The sequence below is a fragment of the Ptychodera flava genome, chromosome 1 (assembly GCF_041260155.1).
Source record: "Ptychodera flava strain L36383 chromosome 1, AS_Pfla_20210202, whole genome shotgun sequence".
Lineage (NCBI taxonomy): Eukaryota > Metazoa > Hemichordata > Enteropneusta > Ptychoderidae > Ptychodera > Ptychodera flava.
This window is the reverse complement of record NC_091928.1, coordinates 25,412,347-25,439,024: the sequence shown is the minus strand read 5'-3', so window position 1 is coordinate 25,439,024 and position 26,678 is coordinate 25,412,347. Positions and strand designations below refer to the sequence as shown.

Below are 26,678 nucleotides of genomic sequence, written 5' to 3'. Positions count from 1 at the left end.
TACTAGCCGACACATTCTGTAACCTTCTTGAGTTCTTACGTTACGAGAGAAAGGTCTCGTTGTTTCAAGGACACTCATCATTTTCTAACTGACAGTTTTCCTGATGGAATTACCAAACTCATAAGATTATGAATTGATAAAAACTGCAATTGACCGTTAATTTCCTTCTGAAATATGGTAATGCCTCAAAATTTTGACACGCCATCATTCAGAGAGGTAATTTAATGTAGTAAGCTGCTTTGATGTGTAATTGGCAAAATTCTGTCGATCAGAAAAAATGTTAACAGCCATTTTATTTCGGCTCTGTGGATGGTTTGACTTTGATAGGTGGGTGCACTACAGTTTACTTGTTGAAGCTTGGGTACGGTTTTATTTTACTGTTTGTGATATCATTTGACACATTCTGTTCACATAAAACTTATGACATACCGGTATAAACTGTTTTCTGCCATCCAATAATGGGAGTGCAGCACATACCACTGACTTTGAAAACCTTGATTTCCATGGCAGGGCCGAGCAGTGTGTGACTATTGTATTCTTCTAGAAAGCTCACAATGTGCCACAGCAACCGCAAGACACAATGCCAATTAGCAACAACAACAACAATCAAATCAAAGAGTTAAAAATACCTGGAACAAATGCATGCAACCTACATGCACAAGATCTTCACCCGCTGATTACCTATAATTAATGCCGGAATTTCCCGGTACCATTATGAATTACCAGTACTTATATGTATAGCTTGATGCCAAATGGTGCGATGCGATACATAGCAAGTCACAGTATGTTTGGTATGGCAATTTTACTATATTGCAGTAGTCTGGGAGTTAATTAGGGCTAATTATTACACTAATACTATCCATCCCTACCCTACATACCGGTATCTATCAATATTTATCTCTACCCAGTTTAAACTGTGCCAGTGCAAATGCCAAATCAATCTAAACTCTGTAGAACCAATGTGGCAAACTGTTGTCATACATGAGTTTGGGAAGGTTAAAAGACCCACATACCAAAAGACTTAAAACTTCCTTTTTGAATCGATAAAACATACATACATCGTACTGTGTACTGAAACAGAGATAAATATTACACAAAGGACTTCATTGTTTGTGGATAGGTGAGTTTTGACTTATGAATTTACCTCTTCCCCCAAAAAATCAATTTTATTTTCAGTGAAGTCAGACTTGTTATCTAGATATAACAGACCTAATCAATATTTACAGATTAAGCTTTAACAGCCGTAAGGTTTGAGGAGTCTTTTCCCACAAAACAACTACATTTATGTTTGATATCAACCCTACGACCGTTAATTTTACTTTTCTAAAAAACTATTTGAATCAAAGTTTTCAAATGACAACTTGGTGCAGCCGAGCTAATCTCCTTAAGTAAACACACAAACTAAGCGGCTGTAGACGGCAAATTCTCCTGTGTATATATCTTCAGCTCATTCACATTTAAATTTGGTTCAACAATATTGTTTTTCTCTGCAATAAAACTTAACTGCTATGCACTGGACATGAAAGGTTTAACAATGCAATTATTCAACGAAAACATCAATTCACAAACAGCAATGATACCAGAAAGTATGGGGTTAATAACTCAGTTGTTTGGAAGGCCCCAATACTTGTCCATGTTGCCAATATGTACCACATGTTTATTTATTCCAAACACTTAAAACCATATGGTTACTATTTTTATTGAGGAAAAAAGGGATCATCGGTTTTGCGAGTTGTGCTGGCAGCATTCTCTATAAACTATCGTAGCTATACCATTATGTTCTGAGGTATTCCCTTGACTGCGAATGGAACGTTGAGAGTGAAACCACTCAAAGTTAAGAACACCACATCCTGTGAGATCTGATATCTGATCAGATTACATGTATATTATTGTGTGGAATAATCTGAGGATTGCAGGAAACAATCGCAATACTGACAGGAAAACCTGTACAATTTTAGAATTTGAGCTAAATTTATAGGGAAAGTATATGAGGTTTTCAATTACTAAATGTATACACAATTGTCAATCATAAATTTATCAAATACAGTTCACTTTGTAATGCTGACTGCAAAAGGTAAACTCTTGCCTCTATTAATGTGATGAATGATCACCCATAGTCTCCCTGCCATTTCATTTATTGGTTTAACCCTTTGAGCGCCAAAGTCAAATTTTGTAGCCTCTATAAAATATACCCCATTCAATTTTTTTCAGGTGTTTTTGCTAAAATTTTGATAAAAAACTGTAGCCCATGAAATATGATGTCCATTTGGTCCAAAAGTATCAAAAAATTACAGAAAAATTCACAATAATTGGGAAAATGTTACAATAAAATTTTGGTGGGAAAAATTACAGCACTCAAGGGTTAAAAAACTCATTGGTCACCTGATATTGCGTACACATAATTTGTAATATTAGCATATTTCATACAAATGTATATGCCGCTATCTTCTACGATACAATTTTCATTGCATAGTACACGATAATCAGGGCTCTCAACAGGGAGAGGGATGACCCACCACTCTGTTTTTGGAACAATCTATTGATATACTGATAACCACACCAAAGAATAATTTTAACAAAAAATAATATGCAAATCATGTACCGTTATGTAAATTGGCAATCCCTTGTGTTTTTCAATTTTTGGAGCATAGTGATGATTATACACATGAAATCTGAATCAAGGGACATTAATTAAAATTGAGTGCTATAATTTTCCAACCAAAATTTTAGTGCAATATTTTATAATTTTTATGAATTTCTCTGTGTGTTTTTTTGATAATTTTGGACCATATGAGCATAACATTTCATTTGCTACAGTTTTATATCAAAATTTTGGCAAAAATCTGAAAAAATTGACTGGGTATATTTCATGAAGGCGACTAAAATTGACTTTGGTGCTCAAAGGGTTAAACTTAAACAATATTTGATTTGCATGTCGTGATACTTCAACTCTTGAGGCTCTTGAGAAAAAGATATTAATGTCTGTCTGACTGAAAAGCTTGATCATTTTACTTATCAATAACCTTATTATCAGATTTGACTCTTTAATGAGCTCTATTATTTGCAGGTCTCTACTCTAATGGGATTAATAGACTGCAACAAAGGCATGAACAGTTTTATCAACTTCATCTACTGACATATTTACACACTACAGTCTCAATGCAAACAATTCTGGGATACCTCTGTCAACCTCTCACAACCTAGACACACTTATCTTTCCGGCAGAAAAGTATGTCTTACCTGACATGTGGGCAATACACGATACAGTATGCTCTTAGAAAATGTCACTCACTTGGAACAGTACGATCAGAGAATTGCCTATCCTATCAATAAATTTTATATAAAGTGGAAATAATAGCAGATTATGACCACAGCTATTCTGCCTATGATATGAACCAGCATGTTGTGTATCAGCAATTTGGCTTTTTCTGTCCTCGTCAAATGCAATCATTTCCCCACAATTACACTGATTAATAGACTCTTGGCTGATTTTTTTTAGTTGGGAAACTTTCTCGCTTCTCTTATTTATTGTACTGATTTATAAATTTGTACAGATTTCTTTATATTTTGCCAGAAATGTGAAAAGAATCGTTGGTGCTACAATTTTTGTTCACGGTGACACAGAAAAATTATGAAATATTGGTAAGTCGACATATTCTTTGTAAAATAGTACAAAAGGTTCTTGACAGCAGAAATGGAATAGGGTGGATAGGTTACCAGGATCATGTTTGTTTAATTCATCATAACTTAATAATAAATTCTTGTTTCAAGCAATGAATGACTAACAGATACAGGGAATGAATGGAAAACCTGTTCGTCTGCCACTTTCTTAAAAATTAAATTCCATAAGTAAATGTTTTCACAAAACATATCAACAGAAGAAAAATTTGCATGAAGTTTACTGCATTCTGAAACATTATAAGGGAAGTAAGGATATTTGATCATAGTGAAACACTTAGTACAAATACCTTTTACCTCATATACCTACTTTTTGGCAATTTTGGGTGCATTTTTCGAAATTTGTGCTTTTTTTGGCCAATTTTGTCACAGCCAGTACCCTGAACATTTTTGAATTTATTTGATGAAAGATGGTGAATACCCGTGAAAAGAAAATTTGTAAGAATTTCAGAAACATGTTGAACGACTTGGTTAATGATGATAAGAATGTTACCTACAAACAAGCTGTGCTGGCAATCTGAATCCTGGAGTAGCTTTGCGTGGCATGTCTGTGTGTTACACCTTTACACCCTCCTGGTAGGCGGAGCAAATTCTGAGCAATATTCTGTAAACAATCATGAGTGAGACTATTCTTGTCTCAATTAAATTTGAGACATAGGAAGGGCCCTGAAAAAATATTTCATGCTATTAAACTTTACAGCATGGAGCTAGAAACATCTAGCTCCATGGTTACAGTAAAGTGATCGGCAAGTAAAATACGTAAGTTTTCTTTTCACAATCAACGCCTCTATCCGGACTCCCGAGAAAGCAAGATAAGGTTACAGTTTTGATACATCATGTCTGAGACAGCACAACTTAGTTGTAGCATAGACTTTAAAAATGGTGGTAGTAATTGCGGACGTCGGACGTGGACGAGCACAACTATAAAGTACTTGCGGACGTGGATATGGGCTAGATTGTTGCCACTTGCAATGTTCCGTGGCCACGTTGCACGTTTACAGTATTTGTTTACGTCTGGTGCACAGTGAACTTTTCTCTCACACTGGGTTCCCCCTCCGACATGGAAAAAAACTGACAATAGATGAGTGTCAGATCATGACGTTGACAATGAATTTGGTTCAAATTTGAAGAACGCAAATCCCAGTTTCTACTGGTGTTACACCTGTCTCACACACAGTATATGCCGGTGGGGATAAAGTCTGAAGGGAAGTGTGGGACGACCTGGCCTTGGTGCCAAGTGTCTGAATCGAAAATTTGTTGTGTCGCGTGTCAAGGTTGTCAAAATTAAAGTTTTGCGTGTGGGCTTGGCCAAAGCTCTGTGACACTGAGTGCCGGTGGCACGCAAATACGGTACACAATTCATCTGTAATTTTCCTGAAACAAAAAAAAAATCGTATCGGCAAAGTTTGCTGGATAGACAGTTCCTCACCTGAAAATACGTCGTTTTCCGCTGAGGATTCAGTAAGACACGTTTAACTCGGGCGGACACCCGGTTCCCACATCAGCAGCGTCCAATCTATCGGTAGTTTGACAGGCTTTCATAGTTTACTTGACGTAACCGCCAACGTCATCATGGTGAATCAAAGCCTAGACTCGTGTTTTTTCCCAATATGGCAGACACCCGATAAAATAATTCAAAAAACAGTGTATCTCCCTCATACTCAGCTACATCAGTGTATGCAGGTGAATATTTTCCCAAGTTTGAAGAAAGTTATAATGGAACTTCTCTGACAACAGTCCTAATTATACAACAGAAATCAACAACAAACCGCTAAACTGCCCTTTATCACTAAGCTAGCTCGTCTACTACGAGCGGAATCCCACGGCTGTACCACTGTACAAAATGGGGATTTTGAGTATTTTGATAGTGGACGATGTGTACTTCAGGAAACTCGAACTTCCATTGTGATGATGACCAATACTTTTAATGGCATAAGTTACATCTTATAACTAAATTATGCAAATAAAAGTATACTTTCAAGATTAAACGACGTTCTGCTCCATGTTGTAAATAATGTCCCTCTTACACACATTCCCAAACAATCTATTCAATATAGTAGTTCTTCCTCACCAATATAGCACTGAGAAAATACAATGGCGACCTACATGCTCGGGTGAGTACTTTACATTCAGACGATTTTAACCGTTCAATTCATAGTAAACAACCCCTTCAATACAATAAAATGCGCTCTAATATCTCAAGATAAATAAATACATCGGGGATTATGATGATCTATCGATTAATATGCCCAGCTGTGGGATCGGAATATCATCTGTTGTCCTCGGAGTGTCGATTAACTGTGCCACGTCGATTGAACTCTTACACTTTCATCACAACATGTTTTAGTTTATCCCACACCAACTCCTTCTTTTTTTATATATTTGACACTCTTATAAACACCATTTTTAAAACCTTACATTCTTGATATTCACGTTAATCTCCGTATCTACCATTGCCCTACTAATTTTCCAATTGAATCATGGCTTCCGCTCGCTCGACCGTCACTTCCCGTTGGCGTTCACGGAGTGCACCTTTTCGGTCAAAGGTCAGAGATACCAGTGGCCGTGTAGAACTCAGGGCGTGGACACCGGACGTTATAACTTCGCGAACTCGACCACAAAGTCGAATACAACATTTATAGGCTTTACAGAATTTTGGCTTTGTAAACCCAGTATTACCGTGACTTGTATACATCATCAGAGCTTGTAATTGCTACTGCTGTACCGGCAGCTGGTTTCATACGCATGACAAATAATTCCCGGTGGATACCCCATCACTACTTTAAAGTTACATTTACATGTAGCTGGGTGCCTATCAACCATACAAATAATATGAGAACAGAGCAATGATAAATGCTGGTCGAGAGAAGTATGAAAATGCAAAAAAAAAAAAAAAAAAAAAAAAAAAAAAAAATTAAACCTATGTTGTCTGTGGTTTAAACATTTAACATGTCAATATAATTCTTGGTGACTACATAACTCTGCTGAATAAAAATTTGAAATTGAATGTGTTGCTGTCAACAGCTGTCCATAGCTTTCTCATTAAATCACTGCCATGTAATCATGATGTCAGTATTATCATTCGCCATATTATCATTAACTTAGCCCATGCTTATACTGTGGTAAATTTTGTACCAATAAAGGAGATTTTAATATTTTCTTGATCCTGCCAAAATGCGTCCATCTAAAATCAAATTTCAGGCTTTTAGATCCGTACGCAGATATGACTGACTGAGTAATTTTCAAATTTGACATGGTGGCAATATTTCTCAACTCGAATGGATTTAATGACAGACCGCCATGATACTCTGACCACGGATTTATGCACACTGTCTGTTCATCATTGAATCATATAATGTGCAATCCACTTCTGTTTCATATTAAATGATAAGAGTTACGTAATGACACTCCTTGCCATCATTCAGGGCCCTCACATTTGTGATAATTTGCTGCCATTGAGCCAGATGATCTTTCATGAATACATAATATTTCCAAACACACACACAGCTGGCCTAAGGATTTTTTTCCAATTAATCTTTTCAATTCCCTGTAAATTGGTCCATACTCACTGTTGATAACAATGGGTTTAGGCCAGACCAAGATGGCGAAAGGGTTACTCGGTAATTCATCAACGTGACATGGTTTTCAATGTCCTGGAAATATGATTGTAGGCTTAGATGTGGTGGTAAAAGGGGAAACTTTCCTGTCGATTGGGTTTCCCAGATTTCTTTACCTCTCATTTTCTCCGTATACATTCCCTGTTCACAGTTCTCCAGTCTTTGTGCTGAAGTGAGAGTGAAATCTTCCATGATTTATATTTTTTAGATAAATTTAACAAAAATGTTGTATTTACGCATCTGTCATGATTTTGACTGTCCAGTGTACTTAGAAGATCTTCTGTTTTGCAGGCACTTGTTTTCCAATTGATTCAGATAGGTCGATGTGTTTTCAGAATAACTTGAGAAGTTTATCTGTCCAGAAACAGGGTGAGTAACACAGGTTAATTTGATTATGTTTTACAGATACTTTGTCCAGATTGAGATGTGACCAAGAATAGGAAGTCCAGCAAACAGCTGATAATTCACCTCCAAACATGGACAGAGCAACTCGAAAGGATCTACTGGAAACAATAGAAAAACAGAAGGAGCAAGTTGCAAGATATGAGAAACGGCTGAGAGGTGAGACGATGATTCCTGAACTTTGCCTCTGTATGGTGTGCTGTGCCTTGTACACAATGGTAAAGCAGGGCATAAAGCTGCCCTCGGCTGAAATCGCATATATTGGTTTGGTTCCTTACCAAACAGCAGCTATGCTGTTGCAACAGTACAGGCACATAATGGTGAAGTCTTTTTTTTTGAGACCAGATGCCAGCCTGCTTGCACTTCTGATTTGGTCATTGAAGGTTGGTAAACTAGTCAGTGTTAGTCAGATGCCAGCCTGCTGGCACTTCTGATTTGTCATTGAAGGTTGGTAAACTAGTCAGTGTTAGTCAGATGCCAGCCTGCTGGCACTTCTGATTTGGTCATTGAAGGTTGGTAAACTAGTCAGTGTTAGTCAGATGCCAGCCTGCTGGCACTTCTGATTTGGTCATTGAAGGTTGGTAAACTAGTCAGTGTTAGTCAGATGCCAGCCTGCTGGCACTTCTGATTTGGTCATTGAAGGTTGGTAAACTAGTCAGTGTTAGTCAGATGCCAGCCTGCTTGCACTTCTGATTTGGTCATTGAAGGTTGGTAAACTAGTCAGTGTTAGTCACTGGGTTTCATTCTTACATAGATCCCCTTGGTGTTTTCAAGAAAGTGTGAAACTTATACCCCCATGCTGTATAGTATGGTGTATCAGTGTAGCCATGTAGGGCTGCTTTGATGTTACCATGGTTACCATTTCTGATATAGATAATTTCAATGGCTACTAAGTAATGTAAAGACATAAAATTTTCTTTGCGCAGACGTATTTTAGAGCTACTGTTCGCAAAAGTCAAGTTGAACAGAAGTATGAAATTCACTTGTGTTGTGTTGTGTTACAAACTATCATATAGAATAGCTAACCTCCAACAAAAATTTTACTACCCGTATTATTGTAAACTCTTGCCAGCAAATTAGACAGAAATTTACACATGGTTACATTTGGAGAGACATGACAGCCAAGACGCAGTGTGTCGAATGATACCAAAAATATTCTGAAGTAATAAAAACCAACATATAGAAACATAAAAACATTCTGCTGCCACAGAAATTGGTTTGATGTTCAGAAAGTTTACACTGTCTGCAGTACTGGCAGGGTAAGGTACACTGGTATTGTGCAGTCCAGTGTGTTGTGATGTGGCAGAGTTTGTTACCCTGGATACCATTTGCATAGGCATGTCAGATATGAATTTTGCAAATCAAGAGAACACGTGTGCAGATTAAGTGCTGGATATTCAGATGCCTGTGTTAAATAAATGGACACGTCTACCAGTTTGAACCCTGGAGCAATCTAGCCGTGAATGATGTTAGTTCCAAATTTTACTGATATTGACATTTGCCAACACAATTCTGAGAATTGATCCTGTACAGCCCAGTGATGCAGGCAAAGCATACACACAGACTTCTCTATGCAGTGGTTGATGCATTGAGATTAGCCAGGTATCTGAATTGTTGGATGTCGACATGAGTGCTGCCTCTTTATTGAGAAAAAGCAAACACTCCAAAAAATTCTTTTTTAAAGAGGCGTATTCCTGATGAGATTAAGCAGAGAGCAAATTATATTAACTGATTTCAAAGTCAGTGGAAAACGACAGTTTGCAAGTTGTGAATTAAATACACATAGGTACACATGAAACACAATCGATATACCACATCTAGATAAACGTCCCTTTAACTGAACAATTGTTGAGTAGCTATTGTGTGTTTTTTCAATTACGGTACATAGATTCATGTGATCACTTTGAAATAGTGTTTACAGTTCAGTGTGGTGTTTATGGCTAGCAAGTGCAGTGTTTACAGTGAACTCACAAGTGTAAAGGTTACAAGTTACAAATACTTCTTTGTTGTTTATGTTACAAAAGTATGGTGTTTACAACCCTCAGAATGGTGTTTACCTTCTCAATATAGAGGTGCATTAGTTTTTTTCTGGAAGCAAATGTATGAAAACACTAGTCAAATCTTCAACCCTGTCATCCCCATTTTCCTCTCTAGAGGTCCAACTTTACCATAGAAAACAATTGGATTTGGTTTAAACCACGATGGTGAAAGGGTTAAGGTAGAGCACACCTCAGGGACAGATATTCAGACTCTTAAACTTTTACAATATTCTTTTGGTCTACCACTTGTGGGGGCTTATTTTAAAGCTTATGGAGTAAATAACGTTTTTACTGGCTCAGTTTTGTGAAAATCAGGAATTTCGTTTTCCCCCATAGAGATAACACAGGGATGGCGGCCATTTTGAATTTCAAATATCAGTTAATATTGGGTAATTTGTTTCTCTAGTACCAAAATTTGCACTGTGACCCCTTGATTTTTGTAGATTTTGAAAGAGTATGGTTGAAAGATACATTGAGGAAAGTTCTAGCAAAAGTGTAAGTCTTTCGTTTTCGAAGTGTGACCTACTTTCATGTGTAAGATTTAATGACCTGTTGGTGTGCCCTGTGTGTTTTCCAGATGTCATCCATGCTTACAAAAGTCTTGTTAAGGAGAAGGAAGCCTTGGAAGCGAGCCTGCAGATCTTGAGTCAGCCTCCTCCTCAGCAGCCGTCGGCGGAGCCTCTCAAAGATAAAGAGGATGACAAACACAGTGAAGATGGAGAGAAAGACGACGCCTCGGAGCAGGGAGAGAAATTTGAAGATCCTCTAAGTGTCAATGCTCAGCCTCAGGTGAGTGTTAAAAATCACAGAAGGGATTCAAACAGAACATAAATAGATGTATGCACTTCCTTTGTGGTATTGAAGGGGCAGTAGCTGTCAGGTTTGATGATAGTTTTGTAATCTTTTCTGACCTTTGAAACATACATTTTCTAATTCTCTACTTAACCATTTGAGTGCTGTAATTTTTTCCCACCCAAGTTTGAGTGCTACATTTTTTGCAAATTTGGGATTTTTCTGCAATATTTTGGATAATTTTGGACCAAATTGGCACTACATTTTATTGGCTACAGTTTTTTGTCAAATTGTTTGAAAAAATTAGAAAAAAAATTGACTGGGCTAAATTTTCTAAAGGTGACAAAAATTTACTTGGGTCATGTAACTAGCTAAAGGTACTCATGCATCTTTTCAACTTTATAGGCATTTCTGGTCTTCAAATTCTGTATAACTTAAAACTTCAGCGTCTGAAATCTTATGTGTTTTTACCTGTAGAAATCCACCATATTAACCCTTTTCCTGCCAAGTCGGTGAAAATCCGCTTGAAATTCGGTGTAGCCAGAATCGAAGCACTGGTGACCGTTATTCTACCAACCCGGTGGAAATCGGGCCCTTTTGGGTACCCCCTTTCCTGCCAAGTTGCTATCCCCTGTGCGTTTAGGGGTCATCCGAGGAGAGGTTTTCTGACAAGGAACGCCTTTTCCCCCTCGAAATGGGTTCGCAGGGAGTCGATAGACAGGGAAAGGTGCAGAAACCTGTCCGCCAGTCCCCACACCCGAGGGGGGCTGGGTTTTTTTTACCGCTTTTTAGCGGACTTGGCAGGATAGCATGGTGACGTTTTCTGGCAGAGTTGGACGTACTTGGCTGCCTGGCACTATAGAGATTGCTGCCGAACTTGACCAACTCGGCAATGCTAATCTAGAAGGCTACCTCTTGCAAACGACTTGGCAGATATGCCGATGGTGCGAGACGAAAGTCACTTATTCAGTTGTGCGTGACTGAAAATGAGAACGTATTTTTGACGGGACGGCTCGACTTGTTCCTCCGATGGAACGGATATGAACGACTCGGAAATACCATTACAAACTGGTGTCCGACATACTAAGCTGGGCTTCAGCTCTGCAAGTTCAAGCCAGGCAACGTCCTTCACCGCCTTGGCCGTGCCATTCAATGGACGTAGCTTTGGATTTTTTATTTATTCCATCGTCCGAAGTATTGGCTCTGGTTTGCAGGCAAACGTATCCTCTTGCCGACGCATTGGTAACTACGTACGCTGTTTGCGTACAGAGAATTCAAAAGGGCACATAAGGTCAATCAATGCTACGGGGATACCGCCTGCATTTAGCAGGGACTGCTTTTGTTATGCAAACCAGCTAGCAGTACAATATGGCTGCCAGGCATGTGGACACGTCGATGGCTAGAACAATGGAAGCATATTGCGTTGCACCCGTGCATCGCAAAAGTGAACTGAAGACTTGGGTGTAGTGACTGGTTATCACCGGTTAGCTGCAGCCCAAGCCATGTCGGTACAAACCCATACCTGACTGAGGACCACTCGATTAAGTCAGTAATGAACGGTAACACTCGTAAACCAACTCCCAACTGAGCTGGCTAAACTACGTGGAGCTGTGCTTCAATGGCTCAGCCATGTCGTTAATACAACGGCAAAAACGTAGTTTTTGTGCTACACTGCCAAGTCGTTGAAGGTACGTATTCAATTGACCCTACCCTGGGGAAACAGGACAGGTTTGCCGGTGCTGCTGCACCCCTAGCACGACCCTCAGGGTCTCTGACTAACAGACGAGTGAGGTGATGTTGTGCCTAGCGGACGTGCGTAATACTGAAGGAGTTTATTTCCGAAAAAATAAACATGAAACGGCAATAAAATGACACACTCCCAGGGCAAACAAAGCCGGTGACCTCAATTTTTTTCTGCAGTAACCCTTGAGCTCCTTCCCCTGTCTACGGGCATGTAGAAATTATCGAAGTCTAACACGTATAAGTACGGCTAAAACAACCCTGAAAATGGGCGATTTCTGCCAAAATGCCTGGCAGGATAACATGCAGGAGAGCCAATCTTTTGCAGGCACATATTATGGGGCGGTTTTCTACTGACTTGGCAGGATAACGGACAAGGGCGCTCGGCAGGAAAAGGGTTAAAGTCGACCGCCGTAAGACTTTTATGACCAACTCAGGTGGCAAAATTGTATTGATGAGATACCAAGAATACCAAAACAAAAGCAGCTCCCTCCAAGTTTGCTTCAATTTTAATACCGATGCATTTCAAACCATATTTTTGTCTGCAGGACAGTAACGGCAACTCTGAAGATGTGACCATAACCCAGCTGAAAGGTCAGCTAGCAACGCTGACCAATGCACTGGCCACTGTCACCGCTGAAAAGACCAAAATGGAACAGAGTTTCCAGGCTGATAAAAAGAAAATACGGGTAAGTGACGAACAATTTCTACAGAATCTGCATTCGGTGTTAAATGTTTGTTGTCACGGGAAATGGTGTAACCTCCTCTCCCCTTTTAATCAGTAGTCTGGTCCGACCATTGATGGTTAGAGGTGACTATTGATAAGGATAAAACCAAAAAGTGGTGACAAGTGGGGCCTAATCGAATCTAATCACAGCTTGGTACAAAAGATGTACATTTCCATTTCAATAACTGTTCAGCCATACCAGGGTTTAGCCAATCATGGCTGTTTTACATGTGTCAAATTTCCATCAGAATTTCTGTAAATTGATAAAAGCCATTGATTTTTGTAATCCAAGCCTTGTTTCAGCAAGGTTTCTCCATCTTAGCCTCTGTACCTACAAAGCTATGAATATATTTACATTGCTATATCTGTCAAAATTGTTTCTATTTTGTAATTTCAATGGTGTTTAAAGTCTCCCCTATTAGTTTCAGGTAAGGTATGCTGTCATTTTAGTAAGCCAGCTCATAAAATTATTAAATTTTGTTAATTGAAAGTTCCAAGGAAAGGAAATTATGTGTCTGTGTTTTGGTTGATATGTTCAGCAACCAAGTGAAATAGTTTGATGTTAAATAAAAATACTGAAAAAGTGACCCAATAGCAGTGATACATTGTGGCAAAACTGGACTGCTATATCAGTCATTGGTAATACTTAATTTGAAATCAGGCCTTACCACTGAAAAAAATTCTATTGCTGACTCTTTTCACCCACAGCAAGAACAGGAGGATTTGAGTAAGTTCCATGCCGAAGAGAAAAAGACTTATGAAGAACAACTGACCAGAATCCAAGAACAGTTCTCAGAGGTGTGGTAACCCCTTGTAGAAATTTTTGTCCACAGCTGGGTTTTACTGTTGCTTAGATGCTTAGCCATGCTTAGATAAGGCCATAGAAGTTATGTGTATACTGTAGTTTGTGTATTATCCATTAAGACTGTACAGATGTAATGCTCATATGGTAATAAGAGATTTTCAAATTTATAATCATCACTGTCGTTTTGTCCAGTTGTACACAGACAACTTATTCACCACTAAGATGCAGACATTCTTCACATTTCGTTATCTCACATTTTACACGAATGTAGAAAATTGTCTGTTGTGATATTTGGGGTGATATTTGCAAGCGGCCAGTGATATGCATGCGTCTCTGCAGAACAATAAGCTTAAAATTGTTGACGGTATGGTTGCCACCATTGTAATCCCATGGTTCTTGTGATTGTGGCAGCGTCATCGTACATCACAGTCCATTTTCAATACTTTTTACTTTGAGCAAGATTATGCAAGCAGTGAAGTTATAAAACTATGAAATTAACTGAAAAAAAATGAAAATCAGTTAAAAAGCTCTGATGTAGTTTCGTTTTGGATAAAACATATTACACTGTTCAATAGCATCAGCCATGTGCATGCTGCATGCTTCATGGCAGCTGTCTTGTATCAAGGGTCACAGCTGTAGCACTAAGCATGCTGCAGCACGCATAGAGTAGTTGGTCTCAGCGAGCTGCCCCATATGTAGCCAGTGAGGCAGTGGAAGCTATCAACACCTGTGACAACGAGGAGTATCTGAAAAGTATCAGAGGAGAAGCTGAAAAATGTCTTCATCCAAAACTCATCGACTATAAACAGTGAACTGTCACTTTATTAAAATTACATAGCTGTGTGAGATTATGGGCTCAGCCCCAGTGTGATCCAATAGTATGTGTCATTTTGGAAGGACATTTGCGATTCAAATTGAAAGAGATTGCTCCAAGAATAGCGAAATTTTATTCTCGAAAGGTTTGCTGTTTTGATAATGGTGAACTTAGGCTATTTTGATGAAAATAATTCTCTCAGTGAAATTGGAGTCAGCAATTGCCATGGTGACACACAAAAGGGTGAATGACCTCTGAGTGACCCATGCAGTCAGACTTTCAATAAATCTCTCTCAACAAAAGTTAGCTGTGCAGATGTTACAAAAATGGTTTGTTTTGATTTCATCCACATTTATTGGATCTTTTTCATTCATAAATCAGGCAAAATCTAAGTTGCGAGCCCAGCAGCTGGATCTGGAGCAAGAACACACCAGCCATGCCATGATTCTTCATGAGTTGCAACAGCTGGTAGCAGCGGAAAGAGCTGAAAAGGAAAAATTAGAACAAAAGGTAAGCTGTGAGGGCGCTATCACCATGTGTTTGTTTCCATTCAGTTAGTGGCAGCTGTGAGTAATCAGATATGGTTATATAGATTCAATCAACAAGAATACAGTTCTAAAATAAAAAAGGTGTTGAGTTTATTATTATAGTCAACCTGACGGTCGCTTCCATTTGTGCAGGACACTTTTACGTTCGGTATTTGTTGACCTATTTTAGAAAATTGACCCACTTACCAAAAGCATGGCCCTGACGTATCATCATCTGAATCAACAGAAACAATATTTGCTACACCAAGCACCTGAATAGTCTGTGTAACATCTTGATAAAATATTGGGGTGTACAATGTTATCTATGATAAGTGTCAGACAAGTGTATTTGGTTTAATATATCGACATATGTTATTTATGGTATGACTGTTGTGAGAAGAAAAAAACAAATCTCCATATGTTAAAGTATGCTTTGTATGATTTGCAATATGAATTATGTGGCATTATATTACCATGCCCTGTCCGTCGCATTTTAATTGGTCGAGCTGAACCATATGACAAACCACCAATATGCTGTAATGGTTTGTTTATGTGCCCGTGAATGTGAATAATATCGTAAATATCGTAACTTTTCAGCTAAAACATAAATTGTAATTTGTACAAAGATCATAATCAATCACAAACAAAAATGGAACACTTGTGGGCCAAGTTTATTTCTCATTCATTCCTTATTGTAGGGATCCACTGTTAGCAATCACCAGGATAATCTTTGAGTTGAAAATGGTCTTTCAGTCATTGATTATCTTGAATGAATTACTCTAAAAGCCTTTTGGTGTCAATAGAACTGTTGTTAGTAATTCATGAACACAAGAGTTTTCATCAAAATTTAGTGCTGTAATTTTTCCCACCAAAATTTTGGTGCAACATTTTACCAGTTTTTATGAATTTTTCTGTAATTTTTCAATGATTTTGGACCAAATGGATGTTACATTTCATTGGCTACAATTTTTTATCAAAATTTTGGCAAAAATTGGAAAAAAAATTTGACGGGGACACATTTTATAAAGTTGACAAAAATTGACTTTGGCCCTCAAAGGGTTAATAAATTGTGTAAGACACTACTGTACACGTCTCCTTCAAACCCTATAGTACAATACCAGTACACTTATTTTCAGTTATGCAGTAGAACGCCATACTAGTAAGAGGTGGGAGGGGTTGAAGCTTGATATGCTATTACTCCTGTCTTAAATTTTTGTAAACCTAAAGGGTTCTCCATAACAGGATTTTAAAGGGATGGCCAGCACGCGTTTTTTGACAATTTACCAGAGTATACATGTATATATATATAAACTGGCACAAAGAAATCATTTACCCAACACAAGAATATGATAAGAATATTATAGATTGTCGTGTAAGTTAACCACATCTCTGTTTTTCTAAGTAATGAAGATAAAAAAATGTGTTAAATCTTAATTTTCTCTCTTGTAGGTTGATGATTTACAAGATGCCCTTCAAAAACAGAAATCAGTACCAAACAAGTAAGTTGATGCTTCTCACACCCCTACATGTTCATTTTAGAACAGTCCAATTGTTCACAAATTACAATATTGGAAGAGACCATTGTACTGAAGGAAAGCAGGATCACTTGGCGCAGGGGTATCTGCAAGATCCCTGTAATTTGACTCACTTCTGCTTGACCTTTGAACTTATTTAATCAAACCTGCTCACCCAGACATTGTTTCTCAATGCTTCACAACAATATTGAAAGCAAGAAGAACACATTTTGGTGACTGAATTGTTGAATTGGTGATTAACGTATCGTTGTTTATTTTTCAGAACTGAAGAGTATGAAAGAAGGATAACGTTGATGAGTGAAGAGTTAGAAGCTGTTAGAAGACGACTGAAGGCATCTGAAGATCAAGCTTCCAAGCCATCACCATTATTGCTGGAATTACAGAGAGAAATGGCAGAGATGAAAGTAAGTGGTGTGTGTCTGTGTCTGTGTATGTCTGTGTGAGAGAGAGAAAAATGCGTATCGTGGGTGTGTGACACCAGTCTGATATGTTTTGTATGTGATTTCATTGATGTCTATGATAGGTGTATGGCAACTTTGATATAAAATGATGTAATGTGATGACATCACAACACGTGGGAAATTTTTCTTACTCCAAGAGCTTTTAAATGAGCACCCACAAAGGGCGGATCAGAAAAGTGTTGAAAAAATTTGAGAGTCTGAATATCTGTCACATTCTTCTACGTAACCTTACAAGAAAGAGTTCTTTCAAAGCCTCAGTTTATGTATCACAGGATATACTTGTATAGGTACCTACATGAGTGTAACCAATACATAATTTTACAGGCCCAGCATAGAATTCAAGTGCAATTGGAACAGCAGAAAGCCGTTGAAGCTGAAGAGAAACTGAGACAGGTGGCAGAGTCTGATGAACACAGAGTGTCTAGCTTGGAAGCTAAGTTATCGGACCTGTCAGAAGTGGTTGGAAATTATGAAAGACTCAGATATCAAGATCAGCTGGCAATCCAGTAAGTGTGAAGTTTTGTGTTTGGTGATACATGGGCTCTACTGTTTATGAAAATGAAAGACCAAATTTCACACTCACAGTTCTATTCTGTCAAAGACGACATTATTTATGTTCTGTCATTAAAATAGCAGTGCTTGCTGGAATTGCTCTAACTTTCCTCAATGAAACTTTGAACCTTTCTCTGACCAAATCAAGAATAAAAATCAAAGTTTGGTACTGGAGAATCAAATTACCTAACATTTACCAATATTTGAAATTCAAAATGGCTGCCATCTCTGTGATAACTCTACTAGGAAAAAAGAAAATTTTTGATTTTCGATAAATTAAGATTGTGAAATTCACTTTCACTCCAAAAGCTTCAAATTACCCCCCTACAAGTGGTAGACCAGAAAAGTGTTATAAAAATTTGAGGGTTTGAATATCTGTCCTGGACACATATTCTACCCTAACTACAGCAGTGGACCAAAAACATGAGACAGCCAAATCTGGTTTAATTTCCATTTGGGACAGGTAAATTGTTCATATGATGCTGTTGTGAATGACAATCCTATGGTCATAATAAGTGGTACTTGGAATAGCTACCCATCAAGTGAACAAAATAGTTAACATTAATTTGAAAGCCTGTTCCACTTCTAGTTCCGATGATATACTTCATATAAATTATTAACCTCAAATAATTATCTTCATCTAATACTCAATATTTGAAATCCGTTCCAGACGACTGAAAGAGAGGGTGACCCAGCTTGACCTGGAGAACACGGCTCTAGCCAGAGTAGCCAATAAGACACCAGTTCCCTACGTAGCGGACGACGGCGAGGATTCCAACTTGAATGTGAACACCCTGGTGGAAAAAATCACCAAGATGAAGGGTCTGCTGAAATTAGCCAATCAGAGAGCGGAGAAACCTGTAGATATAGATGGTGAGTTAAAGGGTCATGACTTTGCTGAACAAAAAGCAGTAAGTTAAGGGGTATTTTCTTGGCTGTGGTAAACTAGTTTGATATATTAAGTTTAAATCGTAGGTTTAAGGAACTGTCATAAACTAGTTCACTGAAAGTTTTTAGTGTGAATTGTAGTGATATGGTAATCATAAATTTTGGAGAAATATTTACTATTCATCAAATGCACATCAAGCAGTTTCACTATCACATAATACAAGATTATAAAGGAAAGTGGTTTTATACAGAAAATACAGGAAAGCTCTGTTCTGTAAAAATTCATATAAATTACATAAAAATTCTTTTTTTCTTTCTTTTTTTTGTAGATGTGTGTAACATTGAAGACTGCACCAGTCTGGAAAGTGACCCAGCCCACAGAGCCTGCCAACAAGAACTGAAACAGCTTAAAGATGAATTTGAACGGTACAAAGTCAGAGCACAAAATGTCTTGAAAAGCAAAAATGCCAAGGTGAGAGAAATTTGATCTGATGTCAAATAAATCTCATTATTATGTTTTGATGAACATTATCAAGAGTCAGACAATCAGTGGCTGATGACTGTTCCCATTTTGCTTTATCGGTAAATCCCAATTATAAGATTGACAATCATAGAATCAAAGAAATTTTGGTATGAGAAGGATGTTCAAAAAATTTGAATTTTAAACTTAGTCATCTACCAGTCTGTATTGTACCGCATCAGATGACAGGACCCCCCATAGCGACGCATCCTCTGTTACACCACAATGTATCGTTTTACCATGGATATTCTGACACGTTGTTTGAACACACCTTGACTGCATATGTCCATGTATCACAATCTCAGACTTGTCCTCCAAAATTTCTGTTCCCCCGACAGGACAACACGAGCAGCAAGGAGATGGAATCACTGAAGAACCAGGTGACTGATTTGAGAGAGAGAGTCTCCACACTCAGACAGCAGCTAGACGATCAAGATAAACAACATCAAGAAAAGGTAAGAAAAGAAAAGAAATTTGAGTGACTTTATAATCAGGGAGTTTGTCTTACTTTGCCGCAAGATGGCGCCCTTGCGTACCACTTTGGTTGGCATTTGTTAGAACCAGTCTGATTCGTGTATAACCCCAGAGTATATACGGTACAGCGACAGTATCTGATATTGACATCACCTCTCTGAGCAGAGCAACAGTAAAACAGAAGCATGTTTGCAATAAGATAGCAGATATTAGAGTCACTACCACGCAGATTGTGATAAAGAGGAAGTCGTGTTTACTCACCGGTAGCACAGCCCCCAAAAAGTAGATTTTTTGAATTCGTTCAGTTCTTTGTGGAAGACATAAGGTAATAAAGTACATGCCTTCAAACACTATGGTCAAACTTTCTGAGAGAGAATTTTATACTCTTCCCTTTGGAATTCAAGAATGAAAGTCAGGGTCACCGTGCAAATTTTACTACTACAGAAAGAAATCACACATTTATTCCTACAACACTTGAAATTCAAAATGGTTGTGTTTTCTCTGTGGGGCAATGTTCAATTTTTGATTTTCACAAAAGCTGCTGAACACTGCACTGATTCCATGAGGTACCAAATGAATCCACACAAGTGGTAGACTAAAAAAGTATTGCAAAAGTCTCAGAGTCTGATTAATATCTGTCCCTGAGACTATTGTACCTCAACCCATTTACCACCATGGTTTGTCCCAAATCCATTGTTTTCTATGGTAAAGTTGGACCTGTATACAGGGAACTGGGGGTGAAAGGGATAAACATTTAGTTTTATATCCTAATATACAGATTGCCGATATGCTAGCAGAAAAGAGATCTCTACAAGACCAGCACAAAGAAGATTTAGTCATTGCAGAAGCTGAGTACAAGGTAATTTGAAGTTTACTCTTTCTATATCACATGACTACCATCAACCAATCAGATAATTGGTTTCATTTAAGTCATTCGTTAATCTATTATCATATGACCAACATGAAATTATAATTTTGGTGTGCTTCAAAACTTATACTAAATGTCTTCACATAACAGAGCAGAGTTCTGATGGTATGTGGCTGAGCATATTTCAGTTTGTATTATAAAATATGACAAAATGAATTCAAACAGTAGCTTCATAGTTTGTATAAGTACAGAAAGACGGTAACTCAATCAACAAAAAAACCAGTTTCTACAAACAGTGACCATAAGCTTATTCCCTTACGGATATGCTAATTTTAATATCAGTGATAGTCTCAGACAATGTTGTCACTTTTTTAGCTCCCATTTGCCATATTGACATATGGCAATAGGAGCTTATGAGATCATATAGTGTCCATCATCTGTATGTGTGTGTGTGTCTGTCTGTGTGTACATGCTTTGAAATTACTTGAAAACCACTGTATATGTCACTTTGATAACATATATAAAGATGTATAAGGAGATTTTGAACAAACCATTTCTATTGATGTGTTTGAGTAAAAAATATACAACAATCTTAAAAGATGCGACAGTGGTAACAAATTTTCTCCTCCAAAACTGATTGCAATTTAGCCTCGATATTTGTCGTTCAGGACCCAAGGGATGATGTAAATCTGAATATTGTTCAAATTGTGATGATATTACCAAACTTTGTTTCCAAGTTTGTTGAATCTGTCTTTGTCTTCATTTCACAGCACAAAGTTGGAGAATTGGAGGAACAAGTCCACAAACAAAGAGACAGGACATTGGCCTTGATTGAAGAGAAAGATAGAGAGATTGAACTTGTCAAACAAAAAATACAACAAACTTATGGTGCATACGGAGGGTAAGTGAGAAAGTGTGTGAATTCTACTGCAATAACAAGACAGGAAACTCTCATTATGCAAAATGTGTTGTAAAGACAATAAATGTTTGCATTTTATGTATAAAAATGTCACATTCTACACAATGTTTTAATTTACAAAATGTCCGACATGCGAAAGATTTGAAATGAATCACTGAAACTTAGTTTGTGATTGAGTTGAAAATTTGCTTACTTCAAAAATACTTTTGCCAAAAGATGTGTTTTGAGTAGTAACATTTTTAATAGAAAGCATATTGTACCAAATTAACTCTTATAAAAGAGCAGGCATTATTTCGAGGAGAACTCCAAGTTCAGTAAGTTGTAGTCATATATTAACTGAAAATATCGGTCAATTTTGATTAAAGATTACACTGGCCTTTTCTGGTGCCACTGTATCTATAATGTTCTTTGATAGCGTCAAACTCAGAGCACAGTCAGTCTTACATCATATATTTGGTTGTTGAGAATGAAGCCATCGATATAAGTAGTAGTAAACTGGCCCATTTCTTAGCCGATGGAAAATGAAGTGGCATATTTGTACCATATAGTATTGATCATTCTAGAAATTCACTGTGTTTTTATACAGCAAAATTGCTGTGTATCAGTGTTAATTACATGCTAATGATATGCTGATTTATTGTTTAATCATAAGGGACTTCCAGTTCGGCTCCAGACACTCCTCAGTGGACATGCAGTCGGAATCTGGAGAGGGCAGCAAACAATTTGAAAATGAAGCGACTATTTCAGAACTACTTTCTCACTCTCAGACACATCTCAGTGGGGTAAGGACAGAGTTCATTTAGAAATGAAGTTTTGTTCAGAATAATAACCTAGGATTTGCATCAATGAATTATTCAGAGAGTCTTAAATTCACAAGAAGTGACTTCTAACTAGGTATTTACATTTTCAGCAGATGCCTGGGGGCGACACAGCAATTCTGCACTACGTAGACCTACAGGCGAGAAAAGACGTGGAAATTGCAAGTCTACGAAAGCAGAAACACCAGCTGGAGACTGCTCTGCGACAACTCCAGGACAAGTGCGTCATGACGGATGAGAAGTACAATGAAGAAATTGAAAAACTTCAAGAAGAAGTGCGAAGACTTGAGAGAAGCCAGTGAGTCTCATCATCTTATTCCAAATGGGCAATGTTGGAAGAAACTCTTCTTGTAGAAAGTGACAAACCTCAGAAAAGTAATGCTGACATGTGTAATGTTGACATGTGTATGAAGATGGTTACTGTGATATGAGTTTGTTGTAAATCTTAAATGGATACTACTGAAGATAATTGGCCACACCTTAGATCATGAAGTAAAAGGGATCTCTAAATAAAAGTGATTGTATGAGTGGATTCCTTAGGTTACTAACAATTCAAACAAAATTTTTTGTGTCCACTAACCTTCAGTCTTGCCCTTAAATGTATACCCAAACATTAGTTGGTTCCTCAGTGTGTGTACAGAGGCTATATGTTCCAATCTACAACTATTTTAACTCTCCTGCCACCAAAAGTTTTGTCTCAAATTAGTTGTTTTCTTCACAACTCCAAAATTTCTCATTTATCTCCTCATCACATCTATCAGTGTGCTGACCATATCAGGAGATTAAATCAATTTGTCCAAATCAGACAATATATCATTGTAGTGAAAACCTTTGCTCAAACCTTCCTCAAGGCAACTTTCAATGATAATTATCTTTCATAATCAAAAATAAAATCAGGGGGTCACTGTTCACATTTTATCACAAGGTCATCCATCTGAATCTGAATCTGAATCTGAATTAATTGTTGCTGTATGAGTGTTGCCATCTTTTCCCTGGTTACTCTGATTCACTAATGATCATCTCTTGCTAATTTCAGATCCAGAGAGAGTGCCAATCTGGAGTATTTGAAGAACGTGATTTACAACTACATGATGAGCGATGACTACCCGGGAAAGCAGAGGATGTTGAACGCAATCATGACGATACTACACTTCAGCCCAAGAGAGGTGAGTGGAGACACACAATGTGATGGATTTCTGACAAAATGAGAGCGAAGTCAGTGATCAAAATCACTTGGCTGCATCCCTTCTTCATAAAAAATGGCGGTTCAATAACCAAGTTGACTCGATGCAGTTTTGATCACGACCCTTCCATACAGCTTGAATTCACACACAAACATACAGATCAGCACACAACATTCACAAACTCAAAATTACTGTGCACGTTCTTGGTTTAATACCGATCAAACTTATTTTGCTGTATAAGAACAGATGAGCCATTTCAGAAAATCAGAGTTATTTTTGTTAATCACTAATCACTTTGCTCGTTCCATTTACCCAGAGAGACAAAGTCAATGTCAAGAAGAATGCGACCTGGTCAGCGTACTTCAATGCCTCACCAAGTAAATGACCTCGGCCAAAATAACAATTGCAACTGTAGTTCATTAAATAATGTTTCATCCAGTCACCGCTGAAGGTCAAGTTCAAGGTTGTCCCTCAGTTGGAGGAATCAACACGTGAAGCTGGCCATTACTGGACATTCCAAAGAAGCTTTTTCAACAGAGATTATATATTTTCAGAAAAGTCAGAACAGGGTTGAAGTTTTTTGGGGATGGGGGAAAAGTTGTGGCAGTGTAAGAAACAAATTCTTTCAAAGACGGACCAGTTCCACTTCCAGTTTTTATCAGCGTACACTAGCCATTACAGAAACATGAAGACTTTAATTTATTTATTCCTGGACGGTAAAGGTACAATAACGTTCAGGGCTTTTTTGTTTTCCGTGAATAACATCATAGTGGCAAAAAATTGGGATTCTGATTTTTACTTATGCATATATATGATCTGATTCCTTCACGGTAACAGTATGTAGCTGATTATAGTGAAAATTCACACAGCTATTCATTATGTATGCTTTGAGAGCACACATCTACGTTATAGGTACTTTTGAAATATTTCTGATCTATTTAGTATTTCCATCATTGGATGCAAGAGTTAGGGAATAAATATTATAATCTGATGGTAACCTGTGAAATACTCACTAGGGGTCATTACTGTTGTCACAAATAGGTTTCAATAGGGTGGTTTAGTTGCTATGACAACTTGTATAGAAATGTCCATGTTGTACTTCCAAAGCAAGTTGACTGGAGAACATATCTAGGGCTGCGCAGCAACTCATATGAAGATAGAATGCCATTGAAAGTCACAGATTGGTTTAACAGCAGAGAAATGAACCAATCACAGACAAGCATAGATTTAGGCTGTGGCATGCTCTGTGTCAGCCATGACAGATATATGTAAAAACCAAACAATGCAAAATACATATTAAAAGAACACATATTGTGAAGATGTGATATTTTATCTACTTTGAGGTTCAGACGGCTAGCTCCACCTCTGTATTTTGCATAAATGACTTATTCATTGCTAATAAGTAATCAAATTAACCTACTTTGAATATGTAATTATGCAAATTTGGCATTTATTATGCAAGCTGACAAACCTCTGCGAAAGTTTTTAGTTTTGACAAAAGTTAAAGTTGTATTGGAATCGAGTCAGAACATTTGCGTTGAATCACTATATAAATCATCTCAAATGTCAGTGAGCGTGATTGATGAATGAATTTTCAAAAACAATTTCCATGGAGTGCCTCAGTTCTGTAATGGAAATATCATTTACATATTTTTTTGTTTTTGTTTACTCATAAACTCCCAGTACTTTGTCTGATTTTATCTTTGCTATCTTGGTTTTTATGTTCCATTTTTTTTCCATTTTTATTTCCCCATGTTCTAGTCTTTTGGGTTTTTTTGTTCATTGTTTTCTGTCTGTATCTTATCTTGATAGCATTTGTTAGACATTTAGTCAAATTTATTAAATAGCAGTGTAAAGGAAAGAATTGTGAATAAGATGTAAAATATGGTCATCAGTTTTCAAAATATCATGAATATTGTATATTGCAATACCGGTAAATTACAGATACTTTTATGAACATTTTTGAATAATGTTGGAATTTCACAGCAATCATGACCTAGGTCAGAAGTCAAAGGTTGGTAGTGTTTCTGTCTGAATAATTAAATATAAATGTATTGAATTTCTTAGTTTCCATGAAAACTGTATAGTGTTAGAGACTTTGTTTTTCTATCATCGGCATGTTGGTATTGGAAATGTGGATGGGATGTTTATATGTATCTCTTCATTCTGTTGACCAATTGGTGGATCCCACCCTAATCTTGAAAACAGTATGTTAAATTAATTTTAGAGACGTGAAAAAACACCCATGACAGACTAGAAAACACTAGGGTTCAACCAATTTTTGGGAAGGGGTGGAAGGGATCTGAGAAAAGCACCTTTGATAATCAATGATGCTGTAAATTTTCAAATTGTGTTTCTTGGTTCAAAGGTCAACTCTTCATACTGGTAATTCAAAACTGTGTCTGTTATGTTCCACTGGGAACCAAAAACATCTGCTCAGTAACATTTTCATCTTCAAGGCCATACCACAGGTAACGAAACACGGTGTTGAAAGAAAGTTGGCTTCCATTGAAGTTTAACTACTGCTGGAAGAAAAGAACGCACTTCAGACGAAAGTTGTACATTCTTTACAGAACTTGACCTTCCACTAATTGTGAATTATTTCTACAACACAACAATAAAGTTTTGTATTCTGGATGTTTGCCAATTTATTTCATTGTCATTTATTCAACAGAGTCAGAAAACACATAAATGATAACATGCAGCATTTTCTGATTTGGGCATTCAGAAATATATTAATTAATGCAATGTCACTGGACTTTATCTGTGGTCATCATTTTAGTTGTCAAAGTTCCTCAAAAATTTTCATGGTTCCTGTATTTTTTGTTATCGGTGAAAAAAAAAATGAGCCAGCTGCCAGATTCATGAATGTAAATTTGTTAAAGGTGAGAATAACATCCTAAACAACTTCCAATCTTTAATTTTATTTTCTATGACGATTGGCAAATAATGATTGTGAAATACTGACAGTGTAATGAAAAATGAACTGTACAATGACTGTATATGAAGCTCAATAAAATGTAAACTGTCACTTAAAAATATGTTAAAACTGTATGTATTGTGGTCTTTTTGGCAATATTTTATCCAGGTTGTATACCCCCGTTGCAAGTCCTTGAATTTCAGAGTCTCCTGGAAATCCCGGAAAAGTGCTTGAAAATCATATCGAGTCCTGGAATCAGGGATTTTGACATTTTAATTTATCATGCATGATGTTATTGTTGCCTAAATTCACCACAAGGTATACAATGAACATGGCAAGAAATGCCACACCCACTTTCTATAGACAGACCACCTTCCCATATAGCGGTCACTTTTTCT

The 26,678-nt window shown here is 37.4% G+C and overlaps 2 protein-coding genes across 5 annotated transcripts in view; one reads left to right on the top strand and one right to left on the bottom strand.

Annotated features, from left to right (window-relative positions):
- Positions 1 to 5,259, bottom strand: part of LOC139133646 (solute carrier family 45 member 3-like) — a 28,719-nt gene extending 23,460 nt beyond the window's left edge. Inside the window, exons 1-2 of one of the 2 annotated variants that reach the window (XM_070700406.1) lie at positions 5,108 to 5,239; positions 4,176 to 4,282 (exon numbers count right to left, since the gene is read on the bottom strand). The gene's annotated coding sequence lies outside the window, so the exon portion shown is untranslated. Of the gene's footprint in view, positions 1 to 4,175; positions 4,283 to 5,107 lie in introns of both variants that reach the window. The other variant, XM_070700398.1, reaches the window with a different exon arrangement.
- Positions 5,260 to 5,750: 491 nt separating this feature from the next.
- On the top strand, positions 5,751 to 26,409 carry LOC139133599 (GRIP and coiled-coil domain-containing protein 1-like). Of its 3 annotated transcripts, none has more exons than XM_070700358.1 (18): positions 5,751 to 5,792; positions 7,701 to 7,856; positions 10,314 to 10,525; positions 12,817 to 12,957; positions 13,704 to 13,793; positions 14,996 to 15,124; positions 16,591 to 16,640; positions 16,939 to 17,080; positions 17,462 to 17,643; positions 18,360 to 18,562; positions 18,907 to 19,049; positions 19,436 to 19,552; positions 20,350 to 20,430; positions 21,210 to 21,340; positions 22,011 to 22,140; positions 22,272 to 22,474; positions 23,213 to 23,342; positions 23,677 to 26,409. In XM_070700358.1, the coding sequence occupies exons 2-18, from the start codon at positions 7,772 to 7,774 to the stop codon at positions 23,743 to 23,745; spliced, it is 2,238 nt and encodes a 745-aa protein (XP_070556459.1). In that variant the 5' UTR covers positions 5,751 to 5,792; positions 7,701 to 7,771; the 3' UTR covers positions 23,746 to 26,409. The 3 variants fall into 3 exon arrangements, with proteins under 3 accessions (XP_070556459.1, XP_070556441.1, XP_070556450.1); XM_070700340.1 differs by having other exon boundaries at positions 22,269 to 22,474; XM_070700349.1 differs by lacking the exon at positions 5,751 to 5,792 and adding an exon at positions 7,278 to 7,298 and having other exon boundaries at positions 22,269 to 22,474.
- The last annotated feature ends 269 nt before the right edge of the window (positions 26,410 to 26,678 follow it).